This window comes from Pempheris klunzingeri, chromosome 15 (genome assembly GCF_042242105.1).
Source record: "Pempheris klunzingeri isolate RE-2024b chromosome 15, fPemKlu1.hap1, whole genome shotgun sequence".
Taxonomy (NCBI): Eukaryota; Metazoa; Chordata; class Actinopteri; order Acropomatiformes; family Pempheridae; genus Pempheris; species Pempheris klunzingeri.
The window spans coordinates 5,323,640-5,344,144 of record NC_092026.1 but is presented as its reverse complement, the minus strand read 5'-3'; the positions used below and the strand labels follow the sequence as shown (position 1 = coordinate 5,344,144).

At 41.1% G+C, this 20,505-nt stretch overlaps 1 protein-coding gene across 1 annotated transcript; it reads left to right on the top strand.

Annotated features, from left to right (window-relative positions):
- The first annotated feature begins 1,581 nt into the window (after nt 1-1,581).
- On the top strand, nt 1,582-19,649 carry crtc1a (CREB regulated transcription coactivator 1a). The gene is made up of 17 exons (XM_070844858.1): nt 1,582-1,707; nt 1,757-1,813; nt 3,487-3,588; nt 4,006-4,122; nt 5,826-5,951; nt 6,810-6,871; nt 7,584-7,678; nt 8,425-8,510; nt 8,608-8,648; nt 9,124-9,314; nt 9,488-9,633; nt 9,964-10,056; nt 11,641-11,739; nt 13,357-13,461; nt 16,054-16,137; nt 16,259-16,439; nt 17,202-19,649. The coding sequence occupies exons 1-17, from the start codon at nt 1,582-1,584 to the stop codon at nt 17,405-17,407; spliced, it is 1,917 nt and encodes a 638-aa protein (XP_070700959.1). The 3' UTR covers nt 17,408-19,649.
- Nucleotides 19,650-20,505: the final 856 nt, after the last annotated feature.

The following is a 20,505-nucleotide window of genomic DNA, read 5'->3' as shown; positions in this document are numbered from 1 at the left end:
CTTGGTGTCTTAGGTGCAGCTGTTTTTTCATGGCTGACGGTCAGCTGCAGTAGCTGTGAAAGTGAAATTCCATCTGCAGATAAGAAACAAGGAAAAGGCTGAACAAATGTGTGACTGAAATAACACCTCTTTCTCTCTCACCCAAGACCCCTTTTGTCTCCACAAGAGCGCGTCTCTGAGAGGAGTGTGCAGTCCATTCACCTTTTGAGTCTACTCAGCTGGAAAGCAGGGGGAGACAGTGTTTTGACAGTATTTATCCTCAGTCAGCAGGGGTGCACATTACAGCCCCAGAGGAGGCAGACACAGACACTTTCTGGACTGAGGTTCAGTGTTGTAAACACCAACACAAACAAGGAGGGTGAATTCTTTTCCATAAATAAAAAGGAAAATAAGCTAAATCTGGGTTCATACTCACCACCTCATTTCCTCACAACCCCTTAATTAGATGTTAAAAAAAAGAGACACTCCACCATCTGCTGCCACTGACAACCATGCTCTAACATACTTGTCACACTGGGTGAGAGCATCACCTCAGTGCCTGGAGAAACCTTGTATTAAAATCTGCTACTAATAAAAATGGAGGAATAAAACAATGGATAAAAACTGGAATATATAATGGAATAATAATCGTGGAGTGTGAAGTTGTCTCCTGTGTAAAACTCTCACACGCAAAGTCGTTTTTTTTTTATTTAAAAAGTGAAATTTGCGGTTGTTCCGCAGTCCAGATGTGCGGTGCGCCTCCACAACACCCCCGCGCAGCAACGTGAGCACGCAAAGCCTCACGGAGACAGCTGAGTCAAGTCGGACGGAAACAACAGCGCACACACCGGAAACCCCTCAGCTTCAAAATAAAAGTCTGACTTGTGGCGACAAAAGCAGACAAATTACATTATTTATTTGCTGACTATATGATAACAGACTGCGGTGTTGCTAGGCGGATATATTTCAGTCTTTTATGACACCTGCATTGGTTACAGCTCCACAGAGTCTTCAGTTTGGTTTCAAGCAACTTGTAATGGATATATGTGTTGTGGTTATCACTTATTACCAAACCAACAGTGAAAACAACAGTTGCAGGTGGTGATCAATAATGATAGTGATTAACGATGGAGATAAGGCTGGCTCAGATGATGAGACATAATGGAATGGGGCCACTGTTTTATGTATATTTTGTGTTTTTCTTACTTATTCATTTGGTTTTCCAGTCTCACTGTATAAAACTGTATTCAGTTACTTCCAGCAAACAGGCTCAGACCTGCCCTGCACAGCAGAGATGTGTGTTTATGCTGTGAGCAAGTTAAATATACAGACATACTTGTGAGGACGTGGGGAAGACCAAAACAGAGCTAAAAGGTGGTCACAAGCACAGCTCCAGAGAGATGTAGATCTGTCTGCAGTGCCTCTGTGAGTCTTTTCTGTCCCCTGCTGGTCAAAACCCTCCTTGGAAATGAACAGTGCATTACACTCAGTCTGCGGGGTTTTGTTGTGCCGGGTTCACCCTCTCTAACAGGAAGTTGTGCGTCCTCATCCCGCATCACTTGACACTGGCCATTGAAGGAAAACGGAGCAGAAGAGCGAAACATGGCGACTTCGAACAATCCGCGGAAATTCAGCGAGAAAATCGCTTTACATAACCAGAAGCAGGCAGAGGAGACGGCGGCGTTTGAAGAAGTGATGAAAGACCTGAGCATCACCCGGGCAGCGAGGGTAACGAACCCGGTTCTTCTTTTGTTTTTATTCCTCCGTTTGTTTTCAGCGAGCTGTCAAATATGCATTTGCAGCGCGGCGGCTGCACGCAGCCCGGACAGAGGAGGTAAACAATAACAAACGACGCTTCCTGCCAGCTGGAGCCTCTTTCTCCCCCCGCTGACCACGAGCAGAGCTGGCGGGAGGCTGCAGTCCTGTGGTGCTGCTTATGGATGACGGGGACCCTCGTCCGAAAAAGTTATTACAATTTGTTGTCCCACGCAAGTGGGAAGCAGAGGGGCGTGCATGCGTATTTGACAGCGCGCGTCCAACTGCAGTGATGGTTTTTCTCCTGGTCTCGTGCTTCCCAGAGAGGAGGCGATGAGACAAGCCGATGTTATCCACCACGACAGACGCATCCCTGCATTATCAGGACTGAATGATCCGTATGGTGTCCGCAGCCTGTGTGGTGGTGGTGGGGATCTGTGGCGTGGTGTGTTTGCGCCGTGGCTGTGTAAACTTGTCTGACTGGTCCTCAGGCCTGCCTGCACTGCAACATGAATGACATTTACAACCACAGATGAAGCCCTGCAGATTATGTGGAATTTAAGCCACATTCACACAAACACGGGCCTCCGAAATAAATCCTATGGAGGCAGGGCTTCAGGGGGCTGCAACTCCACACCAAACATGGAGCTGCTGCAGTGCTCGCTGTGCGCGTTAACTGTGAATAAATAGAGGAGGAATGAGCATGTGGACAAACTTAGCGCAATATCACGAAGCTTAGAGCTGGTAGAGGATCGACTGTTTCTGTTGTGTTGATCTGAGCTCTTCCTACAGCTGAGGACGTGCTGACATGCTACAGTGGGGGGGGGGGGGGAAGCACAGGTGTAAATAATAACATTAACGATGGCTGCGTTCCATTTAGCTGCTTCAGTTTCAGGGTCCTGGTGTTGTGCATGCTGTCACACTGTCACGGCTTCCTGGAACACTTAAAGGAAACGGATCATCAGTGGCATTAGTGACTCCTGTGCTCCTCCAGTCAAAATGTGTGCCTGTTTATGAAGCTTTGCTTGGATTTTCCGCTGATTAACGACTAAAGACTAATAAAATTCAATTTTCTAGACTAATAGAAAACACACTAAAAGGATAGATTACTGTGTTGTTATAGATGTGTGTTTTAGGACAGACGTCCAGACAGTTTACTCCATTTGTCTTCATGAGTCGAGGCCTGAGGCATCGTCGCTTTTGTGGATTTTATTTTCATTAAATGGCAGGAAGCACTTGTGTGAGCCAAAGTTAGATCTGTGGCAAGCAGGCCTCAGGTTTAGAGTTTCATGCTTTTCACCCCGTCCCCTCCCTCCCCCCCTCAGCCCCTCTCTCTGCTGTTTTATCTCTCTGTCGCCCTTCCTCCATACCAATCTTTCTGTTGCTGAGAAGATCTGGATTGGCCTCTATCTGATAGTGTGTAATCTTTTGTCAACAGAGTAGGTATGAATGCAGTTAAAGGAAAAATCAGCATCAAAATACAACAATTCTGCAGGCATAGTAATTGTTATTATTAGATCTTCTGCCCTGCCCTCAGTGAACAGTGGGCTTGCATGAGAAAATTTAATTGACTGGTTATGGGCTGTCTAATGGGAAATGGAACTGGAGGCTGTTCTGAAAAGAACAAGGCCTCAGACTTTAAGGAGTTTGCTTTTGGAAATTAAACCATGTGTAAATTTAGCTGAGGTTGAAAGTTAAAGGCAGAACAAGTAGGAAAACAGTGTATTGGGGCAGTGGGTGTGTCGCCCCCAGCCAACACCAGGGTGTGACGACGGGACTCTACGAGAACGCAGCAACCAGGGGCCAGATCGTAAGCAGGCGTCCAAGCATGTTCTTCTGGTGTCGTTGATCCGGGTAGGAGGAGGAGGAGTCGACAAATCCTGCTCATAAAGTTATTAAATTCCCATCGCACTGCTGTGATGCGTTGCAGCCTGCATCAAACTTTGCTAGAAGATTTATCTCCGTTAGATCAAGATAACACGAGTAAACATGGTGGTTTCAGTGTCGCTGTCTAACACAGTCACGCTGTTATAAGCACTTAGATTGGAGTAAGGTTGGATTAGTTTCAACTTTGCTGTATAAATGCGTCTTTTGCAGCGTTTTGCTGGAACTGCTCCTGCATGAAATGACACTGAGCGGTCGTTATTAATGATATTAGTGACTGCACCTTGTTTATAGTCAATTGTATTGTATTGCTGTCACTGGAGCGTGAACTAAAAAAACAGCCTTGTTTATTACGTCATGTCTTACTTGGTGTTGCTCTGCTTCCAGTTACAGTTGCAGAAAAATCAGTATTTGCAGCTGGGTCAGAACCGTGGGCAGTACTATGGAGGATCTTTGCCAAACGTCAATCAGATTGGAAACGGCAGCGTCGACGCGCCTTTTCAGGTGAGGGACCTTTTCAGCAGCAGCTGAAATACTGAAGCTGAAGAATAGTAGATTTGCATTGAATGTTGGCAAATGAACGTTTCATTTGTACCCGAATTTGTTTTACAGTGATTATCCACAGCTGCTTCATATCAACAAATATCCTTTGTACCCATCTCTGTGGCCGAGTAATATCCTGCAATATTGATTCAACCTGTGGCTGCTCTATAAAAGTGTTTACATTGGCTTTTTTAAACACCATGAGATCCTTGTTTCCTGGGATTAACACTTTGCTACACAGAAAGGGACATACTTTATGCAAAAGCACTTTGTTTAGAATAAATAGAAGAAGGAAGAGTAAATATACCAAGCCACAGTATACATTAGGCGGCTGTTTTACTACAGTGACACACACTCTCCTCTACAGAGCTCATTCAGTGCATTTTATAATCTATCTGCATAATGTCCAAGCCATTGTAGGAAAAGTGGTTCGACCAAAATACCAAAGCAATGCTGCTTTTTTAAACACCTGAAACAAGAAAAGAAATAATCTTACAGACTATAATTTTAAACCAGTATACTCACATTCCACACATAGTTTCCTGTAGTTCTCTGGGAAAACTGTGTCAGTCTGTATATATGAGAGAGAAAAGCTGCTCCATTTTTCCTGTTTTTCACCCAAAATGCACTGGGAACAATCTCTCGCTCGAGGCACCCAAAGGTATTGAAGCTTAACAGTGAACGTAAAAGGCAGTGACCAAACTGCACTGCAATGTCGGACGTAGTGTATGTTTGTAGTATTTGTTTGTCGTCTGGTTACATTTTGTATTTTGTTATCTTGGGAAGACACATTTCAGAGGAATAATCTGATAATGAAGTAAAATCAAATCAAAGTCAAAACACCAGGATATTGAATCTTTGAAATTTTGCTCCAAGCAGAGATGTTCATCCAGCGCAGCAGTGAAAAGGATAGAAAACCTTTATCGTGTACATCTTTGTTTGCTCTGTCATCCTTGTAAAAACGAATACATACCGTATATTGTGATGACATGATGTGGAAAGAGGCAAACCTCTTAAACAAAGTACAATTTAGCAAACATTTACCAAGTGCCGGTGCAATTTAGTGGCATCAGTAGCTTCATAAAACCTTTATTCATCTACAACAAATATGATTCTGTGGGTAAGTAAAATCTGACTGAGGCTCAGCAGAACTCAAGCAGGGGAAGCACTTATTTGGATGTCTCTGCCGACAGAGGATGGTGGGAGTTAGTGCCATTGTTTCCCCGTCAAGGCTCAGTTCCCCCACGAATCAGCTGATGAATGATGGCCCATGAAAATATCTCTCAAGAAAACTCACAGAACAAAATGGGCGCTTTTCAGATCCTCATTTTTAACTGCACATGCATTTCCCAATTTCCTATAATCTTTTTTGCCGTGAGCTCCATTAACTTTCATCCCTGCTCCACTTGCACTGCATGCATCTCCTCCAATGCGAGAGCCCAGGTTTATTGTCTGTAAGTGGGGCAAGTCTACATCAGCTAGTGCTAGTGCCTTTTTTTTTTTTTTTAAGTGAGTGACTTCTGAATTTAAGAAAGGATTTAGTTAGGATTCGTTCAGGATTAGTTTTGTTTGCATTTTCTTATTCAGTGCGTTCCAACAAACCTCACAAAAAAACTCACAGTTTTTATCAGTTGGTTATTATTTTCTCTGTCTTCATTTGTCAGAATTCAGGGTTGGACACTAACAGATCGACGCGGCACCACGGTTTGGTGGACAGGGTCTACCGGGACCGGAACCGCATCACATCCCCTCACCGAAAACCACTGTCTATCGACAAACATGGACGCCAGATATCCTTTAAGACCATCTGCTTGTTACGATGCTTCTGTAGATACTTAGCAGTTAGATACTGTTTTTTAAAGAGACCAGGAAATGTTTCATCTCACGAATGTTGTTTCCTATCTGAGGACTGAATCCCCCATAAAAAAAAACGTACACACATGATTTTTTTGAAGCTCTGTTGAACAGAAAGCTGTATGATTTATCCCTGTGTCATTTGTTTGAGGGAATATTGTGATAGAAGATAAATTAGTGTTTTCGTGGTCTGAAAGGCTCCGTTTTTGAAGTTGCCTGTTCATACTGAATGAGATAAATGAAAGAATTGTTTAATTTTTCGGATTAATTTAAATATCTTTGCATATAATACAATAGAGTTAAATTAAACCACAAAATACAGTCTCAAAAACTACAAATCTTAACTTATTTTGTCAGTAACACCCTCATCCTTTGTGAATTCTGTGGACACTTAATTTATCCACAGATCACCAAACTTTTTATGTGGTTTTGTAGGATTTCTTAACTGGGGTCACACATGTGCCTAAATGGATGTTGCAGATCTTCCTATGGCTACAGAATCACTTCACTCGTTTGTTGCATGCCTGTGATTGATTGAAGTCAGATTATGATTACGTTTCGTAGGAATGTAATCAGGAGCTCGTACAATGAGCCAGTCAAAGATCAGACCGTGATGTCGCGCTCGCCGGCTCACATTACTCCTCGGCGTCATCACATGCTGGTATTTCAGATACCACCAGCGCTGCGCTGTTATTATTACGTCTCCCTGTGATAAAAGAATTCACAGGAATTAATGCACTCAATCTGCCAAGACTCGCAGTCTCCAGCTGTATTTTCTTAACCTGCAATCTCACATTGACAGCTGTCCATATGGCTCAGTATATCTGTCACCACCACCTGATACCAGCTGGAGGAGGTAAGACGAACCCCTGTCACTGCATGACTGTATATCGTAGTGTTTACTCTTTTTATAATGATCATAGTAAAGCCTTCACGCGGCCTTCCCTCATAACTCTGACTTGCACCACCACCACGCTGCTCGGTTTGCATTATTTCCTCCTCTTAACGATGCAGCGTCAGATCAGGACAAGACAAAAATCCTGACAGATTATGAAAACATATTGCATAATCACACATTTACCATCAGATTACCGCCACTGACGAAATGCTGCGATTAGACTTCCATCGTAAGCCACAAATACTGGATCATATTCAGATTATGTTAGATTCTTGTTTTTAAAAAGCAAACACATTTGATACAGTTGTGACCGCTGCACATTAAAACTACATGATATGCTAAATGGTATGACATTTTCATTTTTATTTTTTTTCTGTGAATGATATTTCAGATGTGCAAGTGAGGTTTTTATAGATCGATGCAGATTCTCAATTGTCCAAAAAATAATTAACAAATAATTAAGTTTAACGGGCATTATGTGTTTGTGCTGAATTATAAATTATTTACCATGGAAGTAAAAAAAAAAGACAGAAATTGTTGATTATGCGCGGCTCAAATCTTGAATTTGTATAAAATGTGATGATTTGTGTTGCACAACATTGTGTGTATTTTCTGGGTTCTTTTTACAGACAGTATGTGTTTCTTAGATTTCTAATTTCTCATGCTGCAGGACAAACTCTGACTCAGCATTGCACCAGAGCACATTAACTCCTGCCCAGCAGGCCTCTTTCATCGGAGGGTCACAGGAGCTCCAGCCAAAACGAGGTACACGTCACCTCGAGGAGTTCTCATTTTAAAGTTTCTAGATACATTTTCTTTTAAAAGTCAGGACTCATATGAACATGCTCAGCCACACGATAGTTATTGAGTATTGAGACAGATGTGAAACTGTATTACAGTAAGCTCATATAGTATCCATGTTGTATAAACAGAGCCCTTAATCAGGTCAGCTTCTAATGAGCCAGTTCTTGACTACTCAGGTGGTTTTCCAAAGCCTGTTTATTTTTTATGGTATTTTGCTGCTCTCTCTCTTGGCGGTTCAGTCGAGTGCCCTCCAGTGTATGATGAAAGGCTTTTGAATGTGGCTTTGAAGGCAGAGGAGGAAAATGAGTGCTGAGAAGACGAAGTGCATCCAAGTGTCCAATGATTTTTCACTGCTAATGGCCGTATGAGGCGGATTATTTTAATTTTAGGAGCACTTTGATTGAATTTGTTTAAATCTCCTTGGAGGCTTTTTTTTTTGGTTTTTGCCCATTACTGTCATACAGTGTTTCAGCTTTTTAAAAATCCCTTTACTTTCTTAATGACACTTCTTGCCTCCCTCCATTTTTTTCTTCTTTCTTATTTTTCTGTTATCTTCTTTTCTTCGCAGTGCTTTTCGAATGTCACTTGATCATATTATACAAGGACATGTGGGCTGTGATTATTATAAACTCTAACAGGCTGGACATCTGTAAACCCAAGAGACTGAGGAGATTTTCTTTGTTGTTGCTGCCTCTCCATCTTTCCAGTTCTCCTGCTCACTGTACCGGGGGCTGAAGCAATTAAACAAGAGGTGGATGAAGATGGACAAAAGCAGAACTGGGAGTGCAAAAAGGTGGAACTTCTGTGCCCACATAGATGATTTTTTCTGTCAGGTTTCTGTTTGTTTGTCACAGTGCACTAGCTGTAAATTATTATTTTTTCCCATTTAGAACATTTCAAGGTCCAAGCCCTGCAAAGTTCCAGGGATCCAGTGAGTATTTTTCTGGTTTTACTGTGTAGGAGGGGTCTGACTTTGTATAAAATAATGAAATGATGATTAAACACGGCTGTACTTTTATTATCAAGGGTAGTGGAGTAAAAATGGTATTTAAGTGCATGCAGGCAGCTTCAAAATAAGAGCACATGAACATGCATCAGATGAACAAGTATGAATTAAACATAGTTTTAAACGGACTGTAATTAAACATAATTTCCATCATCGTGTCACTCAACCGCCAAAGTAATAAGAGTGTGGAGCCAAAGCATTTGCAAGTACCACTGGCCAAATGCACCAAGTCCAAATATCTCTGGAATTATTTGTATAGCAAAACAAGTGTTGCTCAGTCATTTGCACAAGATATCCAGCTTTTATTTATTTTTTTTTGTTGCTTCATTTTGTGATTGACATCAGCCAGCCGATCTTATTTTTCAGAGCGTATTAAACTGCACTCGTCTGTTTTCTGCAGCATATTCCCATCTCCGGACCAGCAGTTGACCACTTCATTAAAACCAGCAGCCCACAACACTGGCGGTTCTCTTCCTGACCTGACCAACATCCAGTTTCCTCCTCCGCTGCCCACCCCGCTCGACTCAGATGATGCAGCAGCTGCCTCGTTCAGCTCCTCCAACAGCACTCAGAACCTTGCTAACACACAAGGTAACACTGCTGTCGGTGGTCCGCTCACATTAAACATAGAAAATGTCATTTTCCTATAGTTATGTGCAGCATAATCAACATTTAGCACCCTCTGGTGCCAATTTCTCTTTGACTCTATGTATGCTTTTAAAAAAAACTCTTTTCTCCTTATGCTGTTTTCATGTGCTGGGTAGGAGTGAACACATCTCAGCCCACTGTAACCATGGAAATGCAGCCTGGGCAGGACAGCATGGTCCCTCTAATCCTGAATGCAGGGGACTCCCACCAGCACCAGAACCTGCAGCTCTCTCCAACATCTCCACCTCTCACGCTCTCTCAGGTACAGCCCCGCTCTGACCCTGGCTATCCCAAGAAAATCAGTCACACGCTTGATGATTGAATGTTTGTTTTGATTTAATTTATTTAAGGCAGTTCCTAGTGGTTTAGAGCGAGTTTTTGTCGTGTTGGGGTTATGAGGTTATGTTTGTGGTGTTAAGAATACAAAGAAAAAACAAATTTTTATCAGGTGGGTATAAAATTATTTATTTTAATGATTGTTTTATTAATGGGAAATCTGTCAATTTAGCAAGCTACAATTAATGGGAGAGATGCATTCCCTATAAAACTTTGGAACCTCAGGTCTTATCTGTTGCTGTTACCCCCCCCCCAGGCTGCCATTAACGCCATGAACCTTGAGCAGCAGCTGTCCCAGTATGCCTTCTTCAACCAACAGCCGTCGTCTCAAACCCACCAGAGCCAACAAGTGAGTTTCTCCTCCAGCACCCAATGCACAAAGGCTGACAGTTATACAGGAGCTCCCGCCGCTGACTTGCACTCATTTATTTTTGTTTTTGTGCATCGTTTAGCAGAGTGAGAAAAAATTATAATGTTACAGACGCTTATTCTGAGTAATTCTGTTAATCTGATGAAATGGACTTTTTAGCAGTAAAGTCTGTCAGTTAAGTAAATTTATGAAACTAAATTACCAGCAGTGCCCAGTCAGGCCTCTGTCACGTCTCCTTTTTAGGGGTTTATTGTTGTGGTTGAGCCTGAACATAGAAAATGCTTCAACATTTGTAAACCTGCTGTAGTCCTCCCTGTAGACTGTTTTCAACAACGCTTTAGAAACTCTTTTCTGTCCTTTCACATCCTAAAGAAGAAAACCCCCTGCAATGGAGATTTGCTCTGATTTGCCTTCTCGACTTGGTCTTGAGTAAAAAAAACTGAGGCCTCTACAGTGTGATGTCTTATTCTGAGGAATGTTATGTTTTCTTAACACAGTTATCAATATCTCAGCATAAATCTAATGATATCTGATTTATTTCTGAGAGAACCTAAACAACATTTGCGGACATCATTCCTCAAATCTATTAGTTAAAAAGTTGTGGCAAACAAATGTACAAGATTTGTAGGTTATTTGACAGTTTAACGACAAGCAGTGTCAACAACAACACTAAGACTAAATATAAGATAACAGTTTGAACTGTTAACCTTTAAATTATTATAAATAATGACAATATGTAAAGAAAGAAGCAGAGACTAGAGTCAGTGTTTACCAGCCCATCCAAGCACATTAAAGCACATTGCAGAGCACACACAGTGATTTTAGACTCTGATCTTAATTTTATTGTTTATTGTCCTTTCTAACGAGGTGGTAAGTAGCATCATTTTTTCATCTCAGGAACATAATGACACAATATACTCAGAACAATGTTCAAACACCGATGCGTGCCTCTTCAGTTATTGCAACCCTCTTTTCACTGGTCCTCCTAAAACATCTTAAAGATTTAGGATTTTAACCAAAACAAAAAAAGAGATGACATTATTCCTCTGCTCACATCACTGCACTGGTGACCAATATCTTTAAGAACTGATTTTGAAGTCCTCTTACCTCTCCACAGAACGTTACATTAAAACCCCTCAGACCTTCCACTGCCTTTCTTTTAGAAGCACCTTAAATGTCACACAAGAAATGTGGTGAGGATGTTTTCTGCTTTTATGGCCCTAAGCTGTTGAACAACCTCCCCTCGCACTTTAAAACGGCAAACTCCATGTATGTTTAAAAACAAATCTTCTCAATTGGCTTTGTATTCGGGTCAGTTTTTGCTGGTATCATTCTTAATGTTTTATTGCATTGTGACCAAACTTATTATTATTATTATAAATACAACACTTGAATTAAAATATAAGGTCCTAAACTACATAACAATGAGGCCTGTAGCCATTTATGCTCTGCTAATTCCTTTTACATACTGTATTGTGATGACCCTGTATTAAAACCATTAAGTGTTACTTGATGGCCCCATGATGTCTGCGCCTATTTATGACTCTACTGTTTATTTTCCAGCAGACAGGCCTGGTCCAGCCGTCGTCCTCCGTGAACTCCTGCTCCACGTCAGACAACCAGACGTCCTCACAAACCAACATGGCCATAGACATGAACACGGTGAGCAGTGGACACATCTGTCTGCACCACATCAGTGTATCACAGCCTTGTGTTGTGACAGCAGCACAGTGTTAACTGGTTCCTCCCTGCTGGTCCTTCATACATTTTCACATGGCACCAGTGTGTTGGTCTCGATGATACATGCTGCCTTTGCAAAGTGTTCAGACTGCATGATACCGTGCACATTTTGCTGTGAGATGAGGTTGTTTTATAGCGTGTTTACAGTATTGTGAAGAGTAGTGTGGTGATCTCTAGCATCAAAAAGAAAACTAAATTGTGCCGTCTGTAAAGTGTGCATGACCATCTCTTTTATTCAGCATTTATACTTGAAAACAAATCTTAGCAGTTTTAGAATTTATTGTCTTATGTTGCATTTTTTTGCACCGAGAAAAAAGACCAAACCCACAAATTAATGCATGAAATAAAAGCACAACACAATGTGCAAAACATCAAGGAATCTAAATGCTTTTGCAAGACTCCGCGCGTCCTTCAGATCTTGGCTCTCGCTGCTCTACTTCTGTTGCAGAGGGAATGTGTTTGGATAACTGCAGAAATGAAGTGGCCTACATTCTCGTGGTCTCAGTCAGAGAGTTTGCAGTGTGGGGTCGAGTGAAACATTGTGAGAAAACACAGCTGAGATTTAACTTTCTGTTCATCTAGCCACAAAAAACGAAACTCATCCATGGTTCTCCAGGACACATTATGTACTACTTTGTTTTGGTTTTAGATGTTTGTTGTTTCTAAGGTGGAGATTGGAGGCCTGAGGATAACAGAAAGATGATGGAAAATACTGTCTTCTTTCACGTCCACTCCAGGAATCATTATTATTATCATCAATAAACTAGAGGTTTATTTCTGCATCTAGAGACCTTAAACTGCTTTAGAACTTCTCTATCTCATGCTGCCAATATTTTGATAGATTATCTATCAATAGATTAGGAATGTGGAGGTTTGAACTCCTGTTGGCTTTTGAGTGATAAGAGATTATCACACTTCGAAATCTGAACGACTATAGTTTACGACTTACGATAGTTTATCTGTTATTTACCATTATAGTAACATTACTATTTTTCTTTTAACAGTCTTGGTTGTTTATTGCTGAAGTCAAATTTATTTTGTGTTCAGAATATGATTCTAGATCTAGATATTCTCATTTTTGTTTTGTTGGATGAGCAGATAGAAAAGAGCAGATATGACAGAACAGAACAAAAGAGACTCTCTTCTCTCTGATCCTCCAGCTTTACAATATTCAGTTGCTTAGCTTGGATTCCTGGCAACATTTTTCCTCTTCTAATTTATCCCCTGTAGTTTTCTCTGTTCCTCCCAGATCCTTTTCAGTGTGACATTTAGCACATGGAGTTCACTAACGTAACTGTATTAGTCGTATTTCAGCATTAGACGCTAGTATGCTGGGTTACAGTAATAGAAACAGTGAATTGTTATATTAGTGTTTCCTCACTCCTGCTGCTTGTGACTTCCTGCTGAATCGATGTTGGCAAAAGGTAAACTGAATAACCTACAGTAAGAGAAGCACCAGAGATGCATATAACAGACACGGACACACACACTACAGAACCACCTCCATGTGAATAACTCAAACGTATCCTCTTGTATCAGGCCTCCTCCCTCCAACAGTACCGCAGTAGGATCGGATCCTCTGCCAATCAGTCTCCAACCTCCCCCGTCTCCAATCAAGGCTTCTCACCCGGAGGCTCGCCTCAAGTAAGGGCGTGTGAACCAGTGGGCCGCTGGCTCGCTCTGTATAAACGTCACCGTCCCCTGCATCGTAGCTCTGTGGTTATCGTTGGCGAGTGGGACTCTCCCTACAGCTGCTTGTATTGTGTTGACGTTAGCAGATCTGGGCAAAAAGTATAAAATATGTCAGTTTATTTCATGCAAGCTTAGCTGGTTACTTTGCTGCTATAGATATACATCAGGGGAAAAAGGACAAAAATCACATTAATATAAGGAACATCTGATGCAGTAGAGTAAACCTTTTTCACAGTTGACATTTTAACGTGTCCTAATGGGAAATTCACAGGTGTTTTCTTTCAGTGGTAAATTTCCTAACATACACAACACCACAATAATTGTTATAATTACGCCTGTGGTTTTCATGCTATGACACGATGAGTAGAAGTCAAACTAAACATTGTTAAGTATTTCAGGGATCATTTCAGGAGAAAAATGACTTTGTAACATGTTAATTCACACAAAAAAGTGTTCAAAAAACAAACTGACACTAAAAATAGTGTCAGTTATAGATGACAACATTAAATACTGATACATTGTGAAGCCTATGTGGTCCCTGTTTTGCCCAGATCTGACCACCAGTCTCTTTAAACACTCAGTGTCATTGATGTGCTGTTATGTAGCTGTGTCCCTGACCTTCCCTCTCTGCTGCTTCTGTGGTATTTGAGTTGCATCTCCACTGTTTCCTCCCTAGTCTTGCTATATAAGACTCTACTCGAGTCTTGTTTTATGTTCATCAGGTCTTTGTGCTTATTGTGGTTTTGCACCAGCATGGAGGTTTGCGGTGGCATGGGAGGGGAGGTGGTAATCCCACCTCTAAGCGTGTTTTTGAGGAGAGGCCGCTAATAATCCCCATGGTTGAATCTCAACAAACCGAACCTTGCTTGCAGGGTGGTGCTTTAAGATACAGTAAACACGCCCAAGGTAAACATGGATCCGGGTTGTTAATCTGTGCCAGACTCAGTGTAAGCATTTGAGATTTGAAACCCTGGTGAGGAAGTGGGGCTGTATATCATTTACTGCATTAACCACCAAACATGTTTTGAAAAGCCTCAAATTACATGTTTAAATGTATATCATGTTTATATTAGATTCAGTACAGAAAATATATAATGCCTTTACTCAGCCAGTGTAAGTAAACATTTGCTTCTACTGGATTGTTCGTGCAACTTTGTGGGTTTGAGATGCAGTGGAAGAGAAATGTGGCAAGTGAGAGATATATGATACATGCTGTGTGTGTACATTTCTACATGTTTGTCCTGTTGTTCATTTCTCTCCTGAGATGAAGCGGCTCACTCGTAGTCCTGAGGTTATCCGCGGGCTAAACCACAACTGACAAGCCGTGCGCTCTATTATGCTGCTCTGCCCAGCGGGGACATCTGCAGCACACACAGATAATTTGGTTTTGAACAAGGAGGAGCACGGGCTGAGAATATGATCCAATTACTTATACATTAAGAGGCCACGATGAAATAGGAGAATTTCTGCCGCTGGTTCAGTGAGGACATTCAAATGAGAAACATCAAGAGAATTAACTTGCGGTGGATGAGTCGGAGGGAGAATAAAGTCACAAATGGGATTACATTTTCAATGATTCCCTTTATTTCATGTGAATTTCATTCCATTTGGTTGGTGTTAATTGAAACACAAAGGCCAGAAGGCAGCAGAGAAGGCCGATTTGGAAGGAGCTGCCTGAAAGTATTTAGTGTATACTGATCTACAGCATACTTTATGGAATGGCTCTTATTCATGCAATGAATCATTACTTGTTTGTTTACTTATTAATTCATTGAGTCAATACTTATACTATCATTTACTTGATACACACCAAAACTACTTTCAATATTTTTAATGCAATTTTTACGTGTTCCAGAGACAGGAAAATGCTGCCAAAGTGACACTTGAGTGTAGCTCCCCTTATGAAATATTCATATGCACAATTTCTTATGATAGTGGATGTGCAGTACAGTACGCATGCTGCATCTGTAAATCACAGCAAACACTATGAATAATGCAAGAATTTGCAAATATTGCAGGGTTTCATTTACATTTCTTATTGAAACAGCAGGCTACAAATTCCTTGGTGGACTGTCTTATGTTTGGTGTCTGCGTCTTGCTCTAACCATCCATTAAGAATGAGGAAGTCGCTTCTGAAGTTTGTTTTACTGCTTTTCTACGTGTACCATCGCTTGTACTGTAAGTGCACATTTAAGCTATGTTAATGTTTGAGTTAGGGAATCATTGTTTAGCTCACAGCGATCCGTCTCTTCTCTACAATAAATACTCAAACGTTGCGTCATGTGTGCTCAGAACACTCCCAGCATTAGCATACGCAAACTGGCTACAAATGATCAAACTCAACTCAAAAGAACGATATTCCCAAATGCTGTGAGGTGATATCAAGCACTTGTTCCAGTGTTGCTGCTGCTTTGACTGTGTCCTTTTCATGTTCCAGATTTTATGTTAAGTGTCTTCTGCAGCCTGGATGACGAATATTCACAGTCGCACTAGCAGTTTCTAAGCAGAGTCTAACTAAACAGATTGGCTTGTTTGTTGTTGCAGCACAACTCCATACTGGGCAGCGTGTTCGCAGACTTCTACGACCAGCAGCTCCCGTCCATTCAGGCCAGCGCTCTCTCACAACAGGTACAGTCCGTGTCAGGAGGAAGCCTGCATGTCCGTATTTAGTCTCAACCTGCTTTTGCTTCAGAGATGTCGGATACAGCAGCAACAGTTGTGATATCTCTTTCCGCTGTGATTGTCACAGTTGGAGCAGTTCAACATGATTGAAACGCCCATCAGCTCTGACAGCCTGTATAACCAGACCTCCACCCTCAACTACTCCCAGGCACTTATGATGGGTCTGACTGGTGGTCATTGCAACCTTCAGGACTCGCAGCAGCTGGGCTACAGTAGCCATGGCAACATCCCGAACATCATCCTCACAGGTGCTGCTTCGATTTATCCTGTTGTTCGCCTCAGTCTTACAGCGAGTGGCACGCTGCTGCTTGTGTTGGAAACCTTTTGTAGAGATTTCCCAAATCCCAAACCAGGATGCAGCTTGTGTTTAATGTTTGCTTACGTGCCCTGATGTAGTGGCAGTTTTGCAGACTCTGCAAACAAAAGCTGAACGTTTACAAAGCTTACAAAAGCTTTACAAAGATATGATTAATTTATATATATATATAGGACTGCACATACACCATCCTGACAGAGATTTCACTCTCACTTCCCACTAAGATTGAAGAGAAGAAATACAGTGCTACAATGATTTTAGTGGGGAGAAAATCTGGGACTGTCAAATTTATCACAAGTGACTACAAATACTGCCCAGACTCATAACTTAAACCCTGTCATATCTCTGGATAATCCTGCTAAATCTGTTCTTAACAGGATTCTTAACAGATTTCCAGCCCAGCTGAGTTTTCCCTTCAGTTGTTTCTAAAAATTAGCAGTGTCGGTTGTTAACTGCCTCTTTACTGAAATGTGTAATTAAGATGTCAAGCATCTTACAGCAAGTCATTGTCAAATCATAACCCAGACTCAGCGTACTGTCTCTTCTTGCTGTCATTGATTTCTTTTCTAATCTTAACCAGGGAGCCTTCCCTGTCCTCCGTTAGAACCTCACAAAGATAAATATCTGCCTACTAATGCCTCCAACTACTAATCCCTTTTTTAATTTGCTTTGAATTTGTCTTGCCTCCGCTCAGTGAGTGGAGAGTCTCCCCCCAGCCTGCCCAAGGACCTGACCGGCTCGCTGTCCACGGATGTCAGCTTTGATATCGACTCCCAGTTCCCACTGGACGACCTGAAAATCGACCCACTGACGCTTGACGGCCTGCACATGCTCAACGACCCGGACATGGTCCTTGCTGACCCCGCCACAGAGGACGCGTTTCGCCTCGACCGGCTCTAACCACCGCACCACATGCTCGTGCGCAGGTGTGTGAGTGCCGCTGCCCCGGGGTTTCGCGTCGGAGAGGATAAAACCAAGAGGAGCAGATTTCTGGAGCGTGCTGGTCGAGACCTCGTCAGGGCGGAGCATCGATCCCACACCAACCGACCCAATCAAACCCCACGGCAGAGCTTTTAAAAGAAACATTGTATGAAAATCCATTGAAATGTTTTTGAAGACTGCTGCCAGCCGCCCTTCTCTTCAGAACCGGAAAGATGGTTTTCGATTGATGACACTCAAGTTATGGTATGAATGATGTTCATGGTTCTGTTACTACTCTTTTGCAAATGACACATCCAATTTAGATTTATGTTAGATGCCTAGATTTTGTCTGAGGGAGCTCGATCATGCAGCAGGAGCCTGATTAGTGACTGACTAACAGTCCACAGTCTACCTATGATATAGAGTAGCTTGATCAAGCTGAACGTCCCTCTGTGCCAAGCTGGTTGTTCTCAGTAGTACATTCAGTCCGGATATTGATTTAGTGTTAATCCCTCTGTGGATTCCCAGATTTCCTCTAAAGTCTTGAGTGATGACGAGTCAATATTTAGCCACCGACGTTATTTTGAGGAAATGCTGAATCTTGATTTCACCATAGTAAATAGCGGTCATCGGTTATGCATGAAATCACAAATCACTGTGCATACTTGTTTTGCCTTAATAGCTTGACATTTTGGTTTTCATGCAAAGATGACTATTATGTAAATGAGAGAAAAAAAAAACATTTTAATTGTCAAGTAATTTTTACTGTTTTACAGGTGGTTTGGCCCACAGTCGCATTACTGTAGTTGAATTTTTGAGGTGTGCTGATCTTTATCCATTACTTCACCCATTGCCACTACCATGTCATTTTTCATATGCATTTATCAGTCAGATCTAAATGGATAAATTAGCTCTTTGTTATGAAATAGATGTTTACAGGCTTGTTTTGTTTTATACTTTACATGTACAGAATGTGATTAGATTTTGCGTAATGGTATCTATGCAAAACTACAGCGATTGATTTAGGACTGTAAAATGAAACCGATAAAATGAACCCTTATGAAAGGAAGCCAATGTGCAGGACTGCACAGTGATGGTGCCATGTTATGTTTCTTTTGATAAGTTTTTCTTTCAGACTCGTTTGGTGTAGAGAAAAAAAAAAAAAGGCTCAGTGAGTGCAGAATACAGTAGAAACTTTCCTGGATTACTCCCAAAGATGTGACCTCAGCGTAGTTGAAATATATATATTTTTCCAGACAATTGAACTGCCTCTTTACTAGAACAGCATTGTTGATGCAATGAGAATGTATTTAGGTCACATCTGTACAGTTGTGTTGCTGCCATCTTGTCATCCTCATTGCCTCTCATATCTAGCCTTTATGTACTGTAGGACCAAATATCTCTCACCTGTTTGTTTTCTCCCTGCAAAGGAGATGTGGCATACGTTTTTTAAGTTTGGTATATTGTGACTTTTCGTGTCCTTGGCACTACAGTGACACTGAATATCCGTTCCCTCGTCACGCTTGTGTTGTCTGTTGCCCTCTGTCGATTTGTTCCACGTCTCTCTACTGCTTCGTGCATTTGCTCCGTAAAAAAAAAAATCCTCAGCGAAGTCAGTGTGTGTTCTCAGTGAGCGTGTGACCCATATCTCATGTTGCACTTTATGCATTTATTTAAAACACTGATTTATGAGAGTTTATATACCAAACCCCCCCCTGTGACTGTTATGTGCACTGGACCTGTTTGCCCTGTCTTTGACTAAACTTGCCTTCTTGTAAAAAATAAAAAACAGAAAGAAATATGAAAAAAGCTAAATTATAGTTATTTTTGAAAAGTCATATACAGATAACATATTTAAAAGAGCTGTTTTTACTTAATCTGTAAGTATTTTGTTAGCTGTCTACTGTTAACACCGTTTTTCCTAAATTTCAGGAAAACATTTGTATTTTGGGACAGTGGTGATCAGAGGTGTGTCATGGTTCTGTGCTGCAGCTCTAAACTAGAAAAATGTGTATAACTTATCACTGAAATTTAAATTATATGATTAAGAAATAGAGTACAGTATAGTGTGATCTCTCAGAAGAGTACATTTGAAAGGCATATTATTACAATACTGTGCCACATGGGATCAACTGATCCCTGAAAGGCATTTTACAGAATTTATATTGTAATTCAGTCCATGATTATTATTAAAATTCCCATAAAATTAATGTAGGTTCATTTCTAGGACACTATATAGCCATTTCCCATCAATACTCCACACTATGAAAAAAGGCTATTCTGTAGCTGCAACATTATGTCTGTTAAAGTGTGTCAAGGTCCTGTGTGCCACCACAGTTCACCATTATTCTCACATTTTAATCACAAATTTTCTGACAAATGTTACCAAATTGATTGAGCTTAAAGATTTAGTGATTTTCTTGTTTTGTTTTGAAAAAACTCTAATATTTTGGATGCATTTTTAATGCAGCGTTTTTTTTGTTTTGTTTTTTATGACTGCATGAATCTCTGGAAATGCTTTCCCCTTTATGGCTCGGTTTTTATTTCCTTTTGAAGGTTGAGGTCGGCTTTGTTTGTCTAAGTGTTTTGTTTTTCTTGTTTAGTGATATTGTCCCTTGTCTCTTTTGAATTCAGCGTCAGGTGTAGGCTATGTATCTGCTAAGTGAAGCCTAAAAGCATCAGAAATATGGTAATCAGCCTTTTATGCACATGTAGAAGCAGTTGTTTGGTACTTTGTTTTACACTGCAATATACAGTATGTGCTTATTTTCTGTGCGACTCAACACAGAGTTTTATTATGTCACAGTAAATCTAGACTAGCTTTGTATATTGCTGTATGGTAGAAACAATGTTTTTTGTGCTTTATGTGATATGATGTCAAAGTGAGAAAATGCACTGAGAAATACCGTGCTGCAATACGTCATTGTGGCTCTATATTCTCTGCTGGACCTCAGACTTTATAGTGAGCCTGACATCTTTGTGGGTCCATTTTCTTTTTTTAAATATTTCTTTTTAATTTTTTTTTTTGTGCTCATGTAGATAGCCTGTTACTGTCACCTTTTTATGCATCAACGTTC